The 17,549-nt window shown below is 46.8% G+C and overlaps 1 protein-coding gene across 3 annotated transcripts in view; it reads left to right on the forward strand.

Moving 5' to 3' along the window:
- The first annotated feature begins 3,292 nt into the window (after window positions 1–3,292).
- Window positions 3,293–17,549, forward strand: part of Ces4a (carboxylesterase 4A) — a 14,729-nt gene continuing 472 nt past the window's right edge. Inside the window, exons 1-14 of one of the 3 annotated variants that reach the window (XM_046434839.2) lie at window positions 3,293–3,417; window positions 7,233–7,434; window positions 10,655–10,796; window positions 10,986–11,119; window positions 11,402–11,555; window positions 12,926–13,030; window positions 13,109–13,213; window positions 13,335–13,373; window positions 13,971–14,111; window positions 14,588–14,668; window positions 15,045–15,198; window positions 15,879–16,010; window positions 16,197–16,269; window positions 17,360–17,549. The exon at window positions 17,360–17,549 is cut by the window's right edge and continues 472 nt beyond it. In XM_046434839.2, coding sequence (XP_046290795.1) covers window positions 3,360–3,417; window positions 7,233–7,434; window positions 10,655–10,796; window positions 10,986–11,119; window positions 11,402–11,555; window positions 12,926–13,030; window positions 13,109–13,213; window positions 13,335–13,373; window positions 13,971–14,111; window positions 14,588–14,668; window positions 15,045–15,198; window positions 15,879–16,010; window positions 16,197–16,269; window positions 17,360–17,528 — 1,689 coding nt within the window. In that variant the 5' untranslated portion in view covers window positions 3,293–3,359 and the 3' untranslated portion in view covers window positions 17,529–17,549. Of the gene's footprint in view, window positions 3,418–7,232; window positions 7,435–10,654; window positions 10,797–10,985; window positions 11,120–11,194; window positions 11,210–11,401; window positions 11,556–12,925; window positions 13,031–13,108; window positions 13,214–13,334; window positions 13,374–13,970; window positions 14,112–14,587; window positions 14,669–15,044; window positions 15,199–15,878; window positions 16,011–16,196; window positions 16,270–17,359 lie in introns of those variants that run through there. The other 2 variants (XM_046434837.2, XM_046434838.2) reach the window with 2 other exon arrangements.

Consider the following 17,549-nt stretch of genomic DNA (forward strand, 5'->3'; position numbering starts at 1 on the left):
CAGGCTGTGGGCTAATCCCCATGTGGGAGTTGCTGGGAGCCAGGCTCTGGGCTGGGGCTCTCCATAAGTTTAGGCAGGTCCCTTCTCTCACAGAGGATTTAGGTTCCCTATTTACATAATAAGGATGGGTAAATTGGTCTCATGCAAGAAGCTGCAGGGGTCTGGCTCTGTCCTGTAGGGATATGCATCCAGAAGGGTACCCTGGAAGGTGATAAACTTGGTTTTGGAGGATAACTAAAAGTTCACCTGTTTGACAATGTAGGGAAGGGCATTCCAGATAGCAGAAACAGCAGGAACAAAACAGCTTTGCCCCTACCCATTTCTTTGGTGTAGTCAGTGGCAAATATATTTCTGTATATATGCCCAATAGTGTACTACATGCACATTATTTGGTACAATTGCTTTTTGAATCAGTTAAGAGTATAAAAGGGAAAAAACACACTTATACTGTCTTTTGTAACTACAACTTTTCTCTTTAAACAGGAAAATAGCTACAAACTTAGGGGACTAGGGGAACATCAGTGTCTAGGACAGGCAGAATGCCCTGTAGTCCTGTCCACTATACTTAAGGGTAACTTATCTAATCCTCACAGCAACCCTCAGAATTAGCCATTGCTGGCTCCATTTTACAGATGGGACCACTGAAGCTTAGAAATGTACTCTGTGATACGTGGATGGTGAGCAACTAGTTGACTTGAAGTCTCCATCTGTCCCACTCGGAAGGTAATCCCCATTCCACATCTGGGGCTATTTTCCCTCTATTGGAGGAAACTTTTACCCAGAGATTCAGGGAAGTAATATCCTGGCTTTCTTCTGAGAGCTGATTCTTACACTTAAGATAATATTGCATGAGGGACACCTGAACACCATCAAGGTATCCAGCCTATCAGAAGTATTTCCCATATGGGGCAGGTGAAAGGTCACTACTTCTGTGAGGAAGGTGTCAGGAGTGGAGGCAGCTGTTGACTATTGGTCGTTAAGGCCCACACAGAACCAGCCAAGAAACTGCACAGCTGGAACGGGGAGTCATTGTGTGACTTGCCCCCAGGCCTGGCAGGAGGACTCACAATCTTGTCTGCCTTCTCTACTACTCCCTTCCCCTGTCCACTCCATTGTTTGTCCTGTGCTTTGAGTCACATTCTCCATGGGGCTTGGTGCATACAGCTAAGCTAACTTTGTCAAGAGCCTGGGCAACAGAAGAAAGAAACCCCCCTCACCTCCTGTAGCCTGAGTTCCATACTCCTAGTAATGTGGCCACAGCCCACAGGGAACACAGCAGAATGAGGCAGTCAAGAGAGGAAAGTAGTGAACAGAGTAGGATGTGGTCCAGGCCAGATGGAGCTACTGGTTGGCCCTAATTGCCTGGGCCTACCCTCCCTATCCTCTCATTTCTACCTCTTTACCTCCTACCCTGACTGCGAACCTCCCCACCCATGTTCATTAATGAAAAATTTTTAAATATAGAAATAATGTTTTTCAAGAATAAAAGGATATCAAGGTCACTGTTGTCCCATCAGCAATAGGCCAACCACAGATTCCATTTTGGCACCAATTCTGCTTGTCTATTGTTTTTAGACATCTCTGAAATATTTCGGTAAGTACTTTCCATGGCTAAGCTGGTCCTATCCAACACACAATTTCAGATTCTACTTTTTTCAGATTATTGAACAACATCAGCTTTTTCTCGTGGCCCTCCATATCCTCCAGTTCCAAATCCAGAGAATCAACCGAAGGTACATTAAAAATATTCTTTAAAAAATTATGTCTGTACTACACAGATACATACTTTTTTCTTGTCATTACTCCCTAAACAATACAATCTGACAACTATTTGCATAGTATTTGCATTGTATTAGATATTATAGCTGATCTAGCCATGATTTAAAGAATGTTGGGAGGATTTAAAGTATGTTGGAGTATGTGCATAGGTTTTATGCAAATACTATACCATATTATATAAAACTGGAACATCCTTTGATGTTCTACTATCCTCAAAGGTCCTGAACCCATCCCTCAGGGACATCAAGGGACAACTGTACAATTGACAACAACTAAGGCAATAGACCTCACAGAATGGGGCTGGGGATGTGGCTCAAGCGGTAGCGCGCTTGCCTGGCATGTGTGCGGCCCGGGTTCGATCCTCAGCACCACATACAAACAAAGATGTTGTGCCCGCCGAAAACTAAAAAATAAATATTAATATTCTCTCTCTCTCTCTCTCTGTCTTTAAAAAAAAAAGACCTCGCAGAAGTTTAAAGTGATTTATTTTTGTATACCCACTAAACTCTCATTACAAGCCCAGGAGATCAATACTATTCTTATGCTAATTTTTCAGTTGAGGAAAACAGATTCAGAGAAGTTGAGTGATTGGTTCCCACAGCTAAGTAAGTGAGAACACTGGGATTCAAACTCAGGCAGTCTGGCTCAGAACCACCACACCAAGCTGGCTGCTACTGTAGAAATTTGTGAAGCATGTTATTACCAGCTCTGTATCATGTTATATCCTGTAGCTGTAACACCCCTTCTTCACCTATACCCTCCAGATGTGTTGGAGTAAGACTGCTGTCAACAAGACTTTAAGACACTCATTGTGTAAACACAATTTTTTGTGTATTTTGGACAGTCTCACAGATCAAATTTCTCGGTCAAAGGATACATACCAGTTGCAGGGCTCTTGCTCCATACTGTTCAACAACTTTACGAGAGGTCAATCATTGGTACACTCGCCATCGGAAGAAGACACCTGCTCTGCCAACAGTGAGGGTATAATAAAGAGAACACACTGATGTTCCAAACTAAGACATCCCAGGACAGGACCCAGTGGATATGAAGTCTCCTAGCCTCATCAACATATGAGATTTTCTAGAAAATGGTCTGAGAAACATGTTCATTATTCCCAGGCCCCTTGGCCATTCTAGGTTTGAAAAGAGAGTCAGGGCAGGGGAGTACCTGTACAAAGGAGAAGGGAGCAGGGAGGCCCTTAAATTCAGAGAGGAAACATGGAAGCTGAGGGGCCAAGTGATCAGGTATCTGCTCCAATCTTAGAACCTACTGTGTGCTCAAAGTTTAACTCACACTAGCCCAAGCCCAACTTTAAACCTGTGCTTAGATAAGCAAACTGGACAAGGATTGCAGGTGGGTCAGTTTATTGAAGAGCCAAGACCATCTAATGTGACCTGTCACCCCAAGGAAGAGATAATTCTGTAGGCTGGTCAGAAGTTGCTCATAACTCCTCCCTTCCCAGGACCTACAGATGGGGTCTGAGGGAAGATATAAGTGGGACTTCCTGGCATTGGCAGTCTGCAGTCACAGCTGTTATCCTACCATCACGTCAGCCTGAGGCAGGAGCTGGCAGGAGCATGAGGTGGATTCTGGGTTTGAGTCTCACCCTGTGCCTGGTGGTACAGACAGCCCTAGGTAAGACCCTCAACCCTTCCTGAGAGTGTCCGCCAGGACAGGTCCCAGCTCAACCTTTCCTGGACAGTGGGGCGGGGGCACTTAGACAAGGTCTAAGCAGATGGAGGACGGAGTTTCAGGGCACTAATCCACCCACCCAGCAGTTGAAAGTCTAAACAAGTCCTTTGGCTTCTCTGAGCCCTAAGACTGCTCTACAAAATGAGAAGGGCATCTCCTGCCTCCCCCGCCACCTCCTTACCCCTGGACAAGTGAAGGGCCTTTCTTCTTTCCCTCCTTCCCTCCTTCCTACTTCCTTCTTCTAAGCAGGAGGCCTGCTTCTGCCTCCCTCTCCCCTACATGGACCTGCTCAATTCTCCCCAGTGTCTTTCTCTTTAAAATTACTATTGTGCTTTTTACTGTGTAAAAAAATATAGCGCATTTAGGTATATTAGGTAACTTTATTTAGGTATGAGACATATACAGCAAGGTGCACATATCTTAATTATACAATATTATATTACATATAAAATAACCACCATCCCGATCAAGATCTAGAACATTCCCAACATCCCATGTACCCATTCCCAATCAATACCTTCAAAGTGAACAACAGTTTGACTTCTGTCATAAATTAGTTTTGTCTATATAAATGCATATGTTTTAATTTGAGGGAAACTTTGCTAAAACTGCTTTAAGCATTTTGCTGCCTTTTCTTTTGTCTTTTTGTTGCACATTTCTAACATAGCTGTGATATTAGCATGTATATTTTATATGCTGCCCTTTTGTTTTGTTTTGCTTTTTCACTTAAAATCTTATTGAGCTAGGCATGGTGGCCCATGCCCATAATCCAAGCTTCTCAGGAAGCTGAGGCAGAAGGATTGCAAGTTCAAGGCTATTCTGGATGACTTAGAGAGATCCTGTCTCAAAACAAAAAATAAAAAGGACAGAGGTGTAGCTCAGTGGTACAGTGTCCCTTGAGTCAATTCCCAGCAACACACACACAAAAAAAAAAAAATTCAGAAGGTAGTTTATACCTTGAGTTTACAGTTATATTTACTTTACTTCATCCCCAGATATAAATGATCCTTCCATTGTCCACTGGGTTCAGAGCAGTCTTTGTTATGCAGATATGGTGTAGCAGCCTGTAATCCCAGCTACTTATGAGACTGAGGTAGGAGGATCTCAAGTTCAAAGTCAGCCTGGGAAATTTAGTGAGAACTTCTTCTCAGAGTAGTTCTCACAAAGGAGGAGGATAAAAGATGAAGCTCATAGGTAGAAAGCTCCTGGATTCAACCCCCAGTATGGTAGGGGTGGGGAACAGAACAGTCTCTGTTTTAATATTTCTGACTATTTTCAAAGCACAGGGGTCCAAAAATGAAATTACTGACTAAAAGTATGTGAACTTTTTATATATTTTACCAAATTATTTTCCCAATGCATTGTATCAATTTATTCTTCACCAACAAACAGTGTAGGTGGATGTCCTTTTCTCTGTATCTTCATCAGAACTAGATGCCATCATTTTTTTCATTTCTCAGCTGGCAGATGAAACTCCAGGTGTTGGTTAGCACAATTCATGACTTCCAATAAGGTAGATAGTGTTTTCATAAGTGCTTCCATGTCACCTCTGAGTAGCAGAGCTGGGATCAGGGCCACTCCATGGAAGCTCTTATTTGGAGGTTAGAGTACTCAGCCCCATGGTTAGGGGGTGGGAAGTGGACAAACACCACGGGTTAGAGAACAGCTCTGATGTGAAATCTTTCTATGTGACCTTGGGCGAGTTGCTCCACTTCAGCAACTGCTTAGTACAATTTGCCTTTTAAAGCTTTGGGGAAATGAGGTGAGATATATAGTGTTGGGCTATAGGAAGGGATCCATAAAGCATAGCTATTAGCTATTCCATCATGAGTGGCCCCTGAATTCAGGGAAAATCCAGGTCATATGACAAAAACTGACCTCCTGGCTCTGACCCACAAGTCCACAGACTGGTCACTGTCCTTTTCAGGGCTTTCAGACCTCCCCAGGCTCTTCCAGGGCCAATGAGAAGCCTATTTGAAAGAGTGTTGGAAACTGTAAATGGTGGCACACATAGAGAAGAGGTGAGATGGGCCCTTGCCCTGCTGACCTGCCTCCATGTCCAAAGTGCCACCATTACAGTCACTCCCTTGTGTCCAGATATTGCTTATGTAAGATCAGAAATGGGGAGACCTCGAGATGTGGGCAGGGAAGAATATTTTGGCCACCTGCAGCTGGGAGTGTGAGAGTGTGCTCTATCACACCAATCCAAAAATCAATTGCAACAAGATTTCCTGGAGATATTTGCAAATCTAATTTCCTGATGCAATCCTGAGATTCTCATTCAGAGAGTGTGGGGCATGGCCTAGGAATCTGTATTTTTGCAACAATCCCCACGTGATTCTGACACACCATAAGGTTTACTAATTACTTACATCAGATTTGCAGAATAAGGGATGTGAGGCCTAACCAACCCTTGGCAGTAGGAGTGGGGCAGGATGAGAGATTAGAAGAGAGTAAAGTACCCAAAGGCAGAAAGAGAGTTGGATTCAACTTGGTCTCTCTCCTATCTATTCCAAGAGCTGGCTATGGTGCCAGCATGCTTGTGTGTGTGTGTGTGTGTGTGTGTGTGTGCGCGCGCATGCACACATGTGTTATATGTATGTATGTTGTGGATTGGATACACTGCAACCTATGTATAACTGTACTTGAATACCTGTGTGCATATGTGCATACAGATGTTGTAATGGAAGCTCGAAAGTATGTGTAACTTGTCCAAGGTCATGGAAAGTGTCTCACATCAGGGCTCTGCTCTAAACCTGCCGTATTGAATTTCTGCATGTTTCTTTGTGAATGAGCTGTGCTCCTGTATACCTAGTATGCACAAATTTGGACATACACATGAGTATTGATTCAAGGTTCCATATGAGTGAGAATATGTATGTTTGTGTGTGTGTATATATGTGTGTGTGTATGTGTGTATATGCATATATATACATATAAATTTTTCCCTGAAACAAGACGGGCAAATATTAGTAACAAAAAAAGAGACGTTGCCGTGGCTGGGGTTGTGGCTCAGTGGTAGAGCGCTCACCTGGCATGTGCGAGGCCCTGGGTTCAATCCTCAGCACCACATAAAAGTAAATAAAATAAAGGTATTGACAACTACAACTAAAAAATAAATATTTTAAAAAAGAGAGATGTTGCCATATTAATAGCAGATAAGCAGAAATTAAAGTAAATGACATATTTATTGACATCAAATGATTCAAAGAGAAATAGACATATAAAAAAACATGAAATTTTATGTAACTACCAACATGACTTTGAAATTTTAAATGAGAGGAAAAAAATGCTGAGAGAAGTACAAGAAAGTGAACATTGACACAATTGTTATGAATAGCTTCAAGCTTAGCTGGGTGCAGTAATACATCACTGTAATCCCAGCAATTCAGGAGGCTAAAGTAGAAGGATTGCAAATTCAAGGCCAGACCCAACAGTTTAGCAAGACCCTATCAAAGAAAGAAAGTGGGGAGGAAGTAAAGAAACAAGAGAGAGACAGAGACAGAGACAGGGAGGGGGAGGGGGAGGACACAGAAAGGGAAAGGAAAAGAAGGGAAAGTGGGGGCTGGGGATTTGGCTCAGTGGTAGAGCACCCCCAGATTCAATCCTCAGTACCAAAAAGAAAAAAAGAAAAAAAAGCTTCAGACTTTTTTATTAAAATGAAAGGCAGTAGCCGGTTCCCATGGCAGAGGGGCCAGGGTTCCATCTGTGGTTGAGAGTGGCCAAGCTGGGATGACCCTTCTCCCTTCTCTTCCCAGGTGCCTTGTACACCAAGAAGCCTCTAGTGGTCACCAAATATGGGACCCTCCAAGGAAAGCAGATACTTGTGGGGAAGACGTCCCTCCATGTCTTCCTCGGAGTCCCCTTCTCCAGACCTCCTGTGGGTTCCCGTAGGTTTGCTCCTCCACAGCCCCCGAAGCCCTGGAAAGGAATCAAAGATGCCACTAACTACCCACCTGCGTAAGCCCAAGGACTGTCAGCTGGGAGGTGGGCAGAGCCTGAGGAGGGTGGTGGGTCAGGCTTTGAACAATTCACTGAGACCACAGGCAGGCCTGGGCCCATTCTAGGCCTCGGTTTCCAAACCTGTATAATATGTTGACAGGTCCAAATGGGATTTAAGGCACTGATAATTCTATTCTAGGTTTCTCACAGGAGAGCTCCAGGCAAGGGGGAGGTGGTCCCTCACTGTATCCTAGGGCCTGCTGGGAAGCTAGGGTTTTATAAATATGTCTGAGGAGCTGTGTGCTCACTCACAGCACAGCCCTGAGTTCTCTCCTCTGGAGCTTGATATCCAAGACAAACCCACATGGCACTACCTGTCCTTGCCTGCAGAGGGAGCTTCAAGATGGGGAATGCACAGGCTCAATTTCAGTCCCTGGGTCTTGTGGCCACCTCCTGCAGGGCTCAAGGCCTGAGGAGTCACAAAGCAAGATTGGAACAATAACTGCCCTTTGAACCAATGGACTTGGAGGTTTATTCAGAACAAGTGTATTTATTGTTTATTGTTTATTCAGAGCATTGAGAAATCTATTGCCCAGAATATTCTATGGCATTCATTAACAATCTTCAGCATCAGCTGGTCAAAGCACAAGTTTAGAAAAATGTCTGTTATGAGAACTTGGATGTCAGTTACTATAAAAAAGCTACAAATCCCACCCTGGGTGACTGGTTGTTAAGAAGAGGTTCCACTGCTAGAACAGGACCAACCAACCAATGTGGGGCAGAGGTTGTAGCATGCAAGAGGCCCTGAGTTCCATTCCCAGCACAACAAAACAAAAACATTATCACTATTACTAGAATACTGGGATATTAATTGTGTCAACACTGGCTGTCAAAGTGTGAACATTGGCATTCTAACAATGTTCACAAACATGTTTTCTAATAAACATTCTGAAACATTTGGAGCCCTGAGCATCAGGGGACAGAACATGGAATGACCATTGCTAGAATCCTGAGGACTGGGGCTTAGAGATTAGGGTGTCTACTGCCTAGATATCTAGGCATCCATTGTTGGAACACTGGCCATAAGCTGTTTGAACAAGGGCTGTTTGAAACAGAGTGTCATATGTAAGAGTCTGTGGATTGCTTAGAAACAACCTGTAGGGTGCGGGTTAAGGAAGAGCAGCCTCTCTAGGAGGCTGTTGCAGACATAGGGGTTTCTACCAGTGTAGTTACAGCCAAGGTGATAGAAAATGGTCAGATTCCACATTCATTTTAAAGGTAAAATTGATGGGATTTACCAGAAAATTGGTTATGACTCACAAGGAAAGAAGAGAAGCCATGGATAATAACTAGTTTCTAGCCAGAGCAGCCAAGGGAATAGGAGTACCATTTCCCCAAATGGGGAAGAGTGGGGGAAGAGTAGGAGTGGGAAAACACAAGTTCATTTGGGACACGTTAAGTCTGGCATGCAGATAGATGTCCATGTGGAGATATGGAATAGGTGGTTGGATGAAGCGGGCCAGAGGCAAACTGATCATCAGCATGAAAATGGCAGGAGTGTTTCAATAGAATAAAGCCCTGGGCCTGGATGAGGACAATTTGGTAAAGAACAGTCAGGAAAAAAAAAAGAGAGAGAGAGAGAGAGAACTGAGGGTTGAGGCCTAGGCACTCTTATGCTGAGATCTGGGAGAAGACGAGGAACCACCAAGGAGGTAGCAGGAAAATCAGGGGAGTGAGGTATTACAAAGATGAAACACTGTTAAAGAATGGGAGGGGGAGCATGGTCAACCACACTGAAGGCTGCCAGGCCCAGTAAGACAACAGCAGGCATTTAGCAAGATAGAGGTCTTTGGGGACCATGTTGGGAGTGGCTTTGGTGGTAGGATGGGAACAGAAGCCTCTGCTGTTCCTAACCCAGTTCTTGGCTAGAAAGCCCCAACTTTCCTGGTGAGAGGCTGGGTGTGGTCGTTGGACACCGACATTAGCTGCTACCTGAGGAGTCAAGCAAGGAAGAGCAAAGACATTCTAAAGTGATAGAGATATATTACCTGCTGAGGACTTTAGAGAATCTGAGTGGGGCTGGGGTCAAGGGAGAAACCATTGAAAAATTCAACCTGGGGGTGGGGGGTGGGGAAGCTAAAATAGTTGCTGGGGAAGGTGAATGGGAAATGATAGGTTTAGATAAGCCAGGTGGAAGTATTGTTTGGAAGGACAGATGAAAGGGGACAGCAATGCTCTAGGGACAGGATAGGAGGAAGAGAAGGAGTAGGCAGACTGGGTTTCCTGAACTCAATCAAATAGGTCCAGCTCCACCCTAACAAGAATAGAAACCCTAGGGTTTGACCAGAAGGCAGAAAAGTTGAAGCAGCCAGACGTCCACACTCTTCAAATAGCCACACAATGCAGGACATTGGGCTGGGTGTCAGAACTCAGATAAATCCACTACTGTCCCTGCCCTCAGAGAGTACTTGGTCACTTGGGGAGAAAAACAACCAATGGAAATAACTCCAACAAGTACCACAGGGCTGGGACAAGAGCTGGCCTTAAACATGATTAGAGGTTTGGTGGGCAGGGCAGGAGACACTTGGCTGAGGGGGAAGAGGCACCAGGGCTTGAAGTTGGGAGGCAGGCAAGTGGCCATATGTATCTGGAGCCAAGGGTGGCTGGGAAGAAGGTGACTGAATGGGAAGGAGGGCCAGGGTCAGTTTGCTCAAACTTCATCTGAGGGCAGTGGGTAGCCAGGGAAGTTTGAAGAAGGGAAGTGACATGGTCAGACTTGTGGATTTTGTCAACCTTTCTGGCTAGAGTGTAGAGGACAAGATGGAAAAGCATAAGAGACTGGGGCAATGTCCAGACCAGAGATTTGATAGCCTCGCCAATGCAACTTCCAGGGGATGGAGGGGACAGGGTATATTCTAAAACTGTTTGGGATGCAGATGGGAAACTGAGGGGGAGTGGGGGTTGAAAAACAGACACCAAGTTTCTCTCTCCACAACACCAGCAATCTCCATCAGGAGCAAGGAGTCACTTCCATCCCAAGATGCAATGGAGAAGGATGGGCCCTGGAGTAACCCACCTATCTCCCAGGCCTGTACCCCAAGACTAGTGGAGGCCTCCAGGGACACACGCAGACACAGACACACACACACAAACACACACACACACAGTAGTTGCCTGGATTCTTGTTTTGGTTCTATCCCCTCACTGCAGACACTGGTTGGAAACATTGTACCCGCAGGTGCCTTCAGGAGTCCTGGGGACAGATAACTTCCATGTACTTAAACACGGGGAAACAATACAAGTGGCTGCGCTTCAGCGAGGATTGCCTGTACCTGAACGTGTACGCCCCAGTTCACGCACATGGGGACCCTCTACTGCCGGTGAGCACTCGGTACTCTGCTACCCACGGTCCCACTCTGCTACCCACAGTCCCACTTTGTTACCCACGGTCCCACTCTGACTTGTTTTGTGGGACAAAACCAAGTCCCACAGAAGGCAGTGTTGAGACTTGAGACACTCAGTGAATCCAGTGCTGATACCCGGCTCAGGCCTTGGCCTTCCTCGCCCAGGTGATGGTCTGGTTCCCGGGAGGCGCCTTCCTTGTTGGCTCGGCTTCCACTTACGAGGGCTCTGAATTAGCAGCCCGTGAGAAAGTGGTGCTGGTGTTTCTGCAGCACAGGCTGGGCATCCTGGGCTTCCTAAGGTGAGCTGCTCCAGGCAGAGAAGGCAGAGACTAGTGGAAGGGGAAGGGCGTGGCCTGTGGGCGGGACCACCGAAGATGGTGGCGAGGATAGTGCCTAATATTTGCTGAAAGGGGCATAACTCCATACTGTCTCAAAGGGGTGATCCTTCCTCTATGGAAGCAGGTGTGGTTGCAGAATTAGGTCTCAGTGGGGAAAGAAAGCAGGGTGGGGTTCAGGTGGAAGCCCTCTGCATCCTGACCTTCGAAATTTGGGTCTCTGATCGTGAACCCCTGGCGGCCCAGCACCAGTGACAACCAGGCCCGAGGCAACTGGGCGCTGCTGGATCAGATTGAGGCTCTACGCTGGGTTCAGGAGAACATTGAGGCCTTTGGTGGAGACCCAAACAGCGTGACCTTGTTCGGGCAGTCGTCGGGGGCCATGTGCATTTCAGGACTGGTGAGCATGATGTCCTAATGAACCAGCACAAACACAGGCTCCCAGGTTCCATAATTGTAACTTCCACTGGCACGTGCACAGATCTGCATGTACATGAACATACTTGCTTCCAGATCTGCCTTCACTGCTTCCAAGGATACCACTCTTGTCAAAGGTACCACCCCTCTTAGCAAAGGGTGTCTGCTCTGTTCAGGGATAGCACTGATGACAAAACCAAGTCCCACAGAAGGGAATGTTGAGACTTGAGACTCTCAGTGAATCCAGTGCTGATACCCAGCACTTCCTGCCTACCTACTTTCTCCCAGCACTGTATTCCCTGAACAGAGCCCACTATCTGCCCTCTGAGCAGAGCTAGAGTCACAAACCAGGCCTGGAAGTTAGGGCCTGGGTTGGAGAACCAACTTTGACCCTGACTCTGGGGTCTGCTGACCTGGGGTGTGCCTGGAAGCACACAATTCTGTGAAATGAGCAGGGATCATGTAGGGCCTTGCAGGTCACCACTGTAATAATAATACTCAAACACCTGAGCACTTTCTGTGTGCCAGGGACTCTTCTAAGCAGCTTACATATATTCCTTCATTTGAGTCCATTAATAGTTCCAAAAGAAAAGTATTGTTGTCCTTATTCTACATATAAAGAAACTGAGGCCTAGAGAAATGAAGCAACTTTATGCAAAGTGCACTGGAGAGCAGGGACAGAGTTGGATTTAGATGTGGATTTAGAGGCAGCTCAGTCTGCTGTATGGGACTGAATTAGAAGTGGGAAAACACTTGGAAGACCAACGAGATAATGGAGGTGGGCAGGAAGGATGGAGAGTAAAGGGTGGTGGCAGAGTGAGGCACACTGTCACATAGACAGGACTTAACTAGGACTTGGGGATAAGCAGAGGAAATAGGGAAGGTCCCTATTGCTGTATTGATAGTGTGGGTGCGATGATAGTCAGCTGGAGTTTGGATGCAGCAGGTGTGGGGCATATGAATTCTGAGGACAGGATAGGAAGCCAGAAATGTGGTTGTTCTCCAGACTGGGGCAATGGAAAGACACTAAGAGCTATCAACACAGGTAACTGGGACTGTAGGAACCATAGGGTCTCTCCTTTACCCTCATTTCTAATCCTATAGCAGAGAAAGACTCTTTACCTACACTAGCAGATCCTTTCCTGCAATCTCAGATTCCTTCTGCACAAACCAGAGGCAGGAAGGCATTGGCTTTAGGTCTGTGACTCCAGCCCAGGATTCCTGGCTCCATCTCAGCTGCTTGTCCTCCTTGAGCCCTTTTGGGCTACTCAGCAAGGGCCAGATAGGCACCCAAAACAGCCTAAGTGGCCTTACTTGTGCATCTCATGGATGCCCTGCTCCTCACCTCTACAGATGTTGTCACCCCTAGCCCAGGGTCTCTTTCATCGGGCCATTTCCCAGAGTGGCACTGTGCTATTCAAAGTCTTCATCACTCGTGACCCATTGAAGGTGGCCAAGGTGGGTATCTCTCTTCCCTCAGGGCTTGGTAATTGGGCAGAATGGGACATCCCTGAGCACCCATGCTTCTCTCTACAGGAGGTTGCTCACCTGGCTGGCTGCAACCACAACAGCACAAGGATCATAATAGAGTGTCTAAGGTCTCTATCAGGGGCCCAGATGATGCGTGTGTCCAGGAAGATGGTAGGTAAAGCATTCTAGCTGCTTGATCTGGCTGCCTGCAAGTTATAGTCACCAGGGAATCTATTTCAAGAGCACATTGAGGAGATTTCTTTGATTCTGATCCCCTCATCTCCCCCCATAGAATTTTTTCCACATGAACTTCCAGAAACAACCTCAAGAGGTAAGCAGGCCACTTTCTGCAACTTGAGTATTTATTGAGCACCTATGGTGTTCCAGGCACTCAGGATACTCAAGGAACTCTTGAAGTCAAGATCCCTCCCTTAGTGGAACTGATGTTCAGTGGGGAGAGACAATAAACCCTATAAATTAATAAATTATTCACCTCCTTAGAAGGTAATAATCAATTGGCCACAAGTGGAGAGGGCAAGGGGGTCAGGCATGGTGGGAGTGATAGAATTTTAAATACAATAGATAGTGTAGGCCTCATTGCACTTGATCATAGCCAAAAGGCAAAGAAACAATACTGCAGGCCTATGTCAATGAAGTGACATTTTGCAAAGATTTTCAAGAGATGAGGGAGTGAGCAATGTGGACATCTGGGGAAAGCATCACAAGTCTGAGTAGCCTGGTTCTGTCTGTCCTGTTCCCTTCTCACACCCACCTTCCTAGAGGTCACCATGGCCATTCCCAGTTTTTTCTCAAAGAGCCTAGGCTAGAGAAACCCCTGGAGGAGGATCTGCTGAGCTGGGCACCCAAGGTCAGAGCAACCCTGGGAAGACATGTGAGATCATTGCCTGGAAACACCCTGGCTTTGCAGATTATATGGTTCCTGAGCCCTGTGGTGGACGGTGTGGTGTTCCCAGATGACCCTGTGGTGCTTCTGACCCAGGGACAGGTTTCACCTGTACCCTATCTTCTAGGTGTCAACAATCTGGAGTTCAGTTGGCTCTTGCCTTATGTAAGTGAGTGGGGTAGCAGAGGATGCTTCTTGGAAAGTGTTGAGCACCAGGTTAGATCCCAGTAGCCTCTCTGGGGATATACAAGTATTTGGGAACCTCCTGTATTCCCTACACAGGGAGATCTGGCTAGGAATGATGGAGGAGAGGGGAAAGACTTGTGGCCTCTTAGAGGTTTTGAGGGCCCTAAATCCTCACTCAAGTCATAGGTTAGATGGATTATAATGTCCATTCCTAAGCCCCCAGACAACTATAAGTCCTGGGTCTCTCCTTTTCTCCCACATCTGGGTCAATTCCCCGGCTCAGAATGGGCCCTCCTATCCCCACTTCAGCTCTAGATCAGGTAGAAGTGACAGAAAGCAGAGCAGGACAGGATCATGGGCCTTTCCTGGGCTGTGTGCTCTGTCTGAGAATTCTCCATTCAAGATGGGCAAGATCTCAGACGTAACCCACACCTGGGTCCCTGTCTTGGGAGCAGATCATGAAATTCCCACTAAACCGGTATTCATCGAAGAAAGAAGTTCTCACTAGGCTGCTCTGGATTACCAGCACCCTGTTGGTGAGGAGCCCAGCTGGCAGGGGTGCTCAGTTTGAACAGAGCTGACACCCCTCTTTTATTCTTTCTTACCTCGTAGGTGCTCTCTGTTAAGAGCCTTCAGCCTGGGTCAGGGTCTTTCTTGGAGGGCCCAAAGGGGTTTGGAATGGGATTAGATAGTTGCCCATGGACAAGGTCCCTGGGGCATCCTCAGGGTCGTGGGAGGCAGTTCTCATGCAGCAAAAACAGGGGTAAAAACAAGCCAAGATGGAGGCCTTCCTGGGAAGCTCCCCATCCCAAAACTCCTGGGGGGCTGAGGCTGGATCCAAGTCACTGGTATGCCCACTTATGGCCTAGCTGGTACAACAGGCCTCAGGGTGGGTATGGCCTCCCCACCCAGAATGTCACTAAGGAGCAGATACCACTTGTGGTGGAGGAGTACCTGAACGACACCCCTAAGCATGACTGGAAGGTGTTCCGAAACCATGTGATGGACCTAGCTGGAGATGCCACCTTTGTGTACACCACGCTGCAAGCAGCCCGTTACTACCGAGGTATGGGAGGAGGTGTCCCCAAGAGTGACCACACTGTTCCCCTCCATTTTCCAACTACACTACTTTCCAATTGAGTTCAACAACTGCTCACCTACCCTCTCTGTACTTCTGGCTGGTGTAGGACTCCAAGATGCCACAGAGAAGGCAGAGAGCTATCAACTGTACGACAGGAAGGGTTGTTCCCTTCCTTGTTCCCGGAGCAAGGACTCACCCAGCCCTAAATAGAAAGCTAGTGTGTCTAGGAAGTCTTCCTGGCTGAGAGGACAAGCTTAGGAGCAACTTGACAGTCCTGCCTAAGTTGAATGGAGCTTAGGCATATGTGAGCGAGAGGTCAAAGGTAGGGATGGAAGACAGATAGTCACCGAAGATCCTTAAATGCCTGGAAAGAATGGGAAGTTCAGAAAAGGAAAGAGGAAGGCTTCCATGATCTTTGCCATAATCCTGTGAATTCAATTTTATTGTCCCCATTCTGCAGATGAGCAGTTGCAGCTCAGAGAGGTTGAGAGGCTTGCCCAGGGTGTTACAGCTAACAAGTAGTGCAGACAGGATTCAAATATGCTCTCTTGATTCTGAAGCTGAAGCTCTTTCTCCTTCTTGATACAGTGGGTGGGATACATGGGGTGGATGGGAATCCCAGGCTGGGCTTTTCCTGCAGCCCTCTCTGGTGTCCTCATTCACAGATGCTAGCTTCCCTGTTTACCTGTATGAGTTTGAGCACCACGCTCCCTCAGGCATAATTGTCAAACCTCGCAATGATGGGGCAGACCACGGGGACGAGATCCGCTTCATCTTTGGGAGCCCATTCTCCAAAGGTGCTAAATCCCTGCCTCGGTATTTATTCCCCCCATGTGTTTATGCAGATCTGCCCCTCCAACAGCTGGCCACAGGGAGCTAGCCAGTTCCTCGTATGGGATGCTCTCCCAAATGAAAGTCTTGTGCATAGCTGAAGGTTGGCACCCCAGGTCTGTTCCAAATACCACATCCCCTTCTGCCTCCAGGCTCATTCACAGATGGAGAGAAGGCACTCAGCCTCCGGATGATGAAATATTGGGCCAACTTTGCCCGCACTGGGTGAGTAGTTTGATCCCCTGACTCATCTGGGTCGTGCTAGACCTGAAGGCTGGCTGCTTTGGGTATTTGCCCCTGCATGTCCCAAAAGAACTGCACAATCAGCTGGACCAGGGTGCCCCTTCCCCCTCGACGTTTCCCAGTCAGTCACAAGATCCTAAATGTCTACAGGATGTGATCCTCTCTGTCACATGACAGACATTCTACACTCACTCTCTTTGTGTACCCATCCCCTGTACTGGGGAGCTGGAATTCAAGGATGTCACAGATGTGCAACCCATGCTCCTATAGTTCACTATATAAAAACAAAAATCAGGCACAATGACAGCTGTACCAGGTGGAACAGTAGGCACTTTGAGAATATCGAGGAGGTGTCTGATCCAACCTGGGTGGGCAGAGGAGGCTTCAGTTGGAGGTGACAACTATACTGAGCTTTGGCTGCCTCCTGACTATTTTTATATCTCCACATTCTCCAGCGCCTACCATGATACTAGACGGGTCTGCCTGAAATATCATTTGACCTCCTTAAAACCCTTTGTGGCTCCCAGGTGCCCCCAGAATAAAGTCCCATACCCATAGACTGCATGAAAGCCTCTCCATTAATCTTTCCTGTAGCTTGGCTTGGTGGCACACACCTGTAAACTCAGGGACTTGGAAGGCTGAGACAGGAGGATCACAAGTTCAAAGCTAGCCTCAGCAACTTAGCAAGACCCTGTCTCAAGAAAAATTAAAAATTAAAAAAAAATAAGAACTGGGGATGTAGTTTAGTGCCCCTAGGTTCAATCCCAGCACAAAAGAAAAAGAAATGTGATCCCTTTGCACTTTCCTTCACATACACCCTGTTCTCACCTAACCCTGTACTTGTGCTTCTTCTAAAGCCCTGGTCTTTCATATGTTTAATCCCTGAACATGCTATTCCGTCTGCCAGGAAGCCACACCCCTTCCAACTCTTTCTTAAATATCTGTTTAAACATCGTCTCCATAAAGTCCTCCTAATCTCCAATGCCCAAGGAGAAGATAAATGAGGGAAGGGTAAGAGGAGATGGAACAAAGGGAGGGGGAAGAATCCTCTCGCCTTTCTCCTCTGGAATAGGAACCCCAATGATGGGAAGTTGCCCTACTGGCCGCGCTATGACAAAGATGAAAAGTATCTGCAGCTGAACCTTACCACAGGAGTGGGTGTGAAGCTCAAGGACAAGAAGATGGCCTTCTGGAGGAGACTGCGCCAGTCTCAGAGACCCGAGAAGCAGAAGCAATTCTGAGAGTGACCATATGGGAGGAAG

The sequence above is a fragment of the Marmota monax genome, unplaced genomic scaffold, assembly GCF_021218885.2.
Source record: "Marmota monax isolate L192 unplaced genomic scaffold, Marmota_monax_Labrador192_F-V1.1 WCK01_AAM20220418_F8-fsc00024, whole genome shotgun sequence".
Classification (NCBI taxonomy): domain Eukaryota; kingdom Metazoa; phylum Chordata; class Mammalia; order Rodentia; family Sciuridae; genus Marmota; species Marmota monax.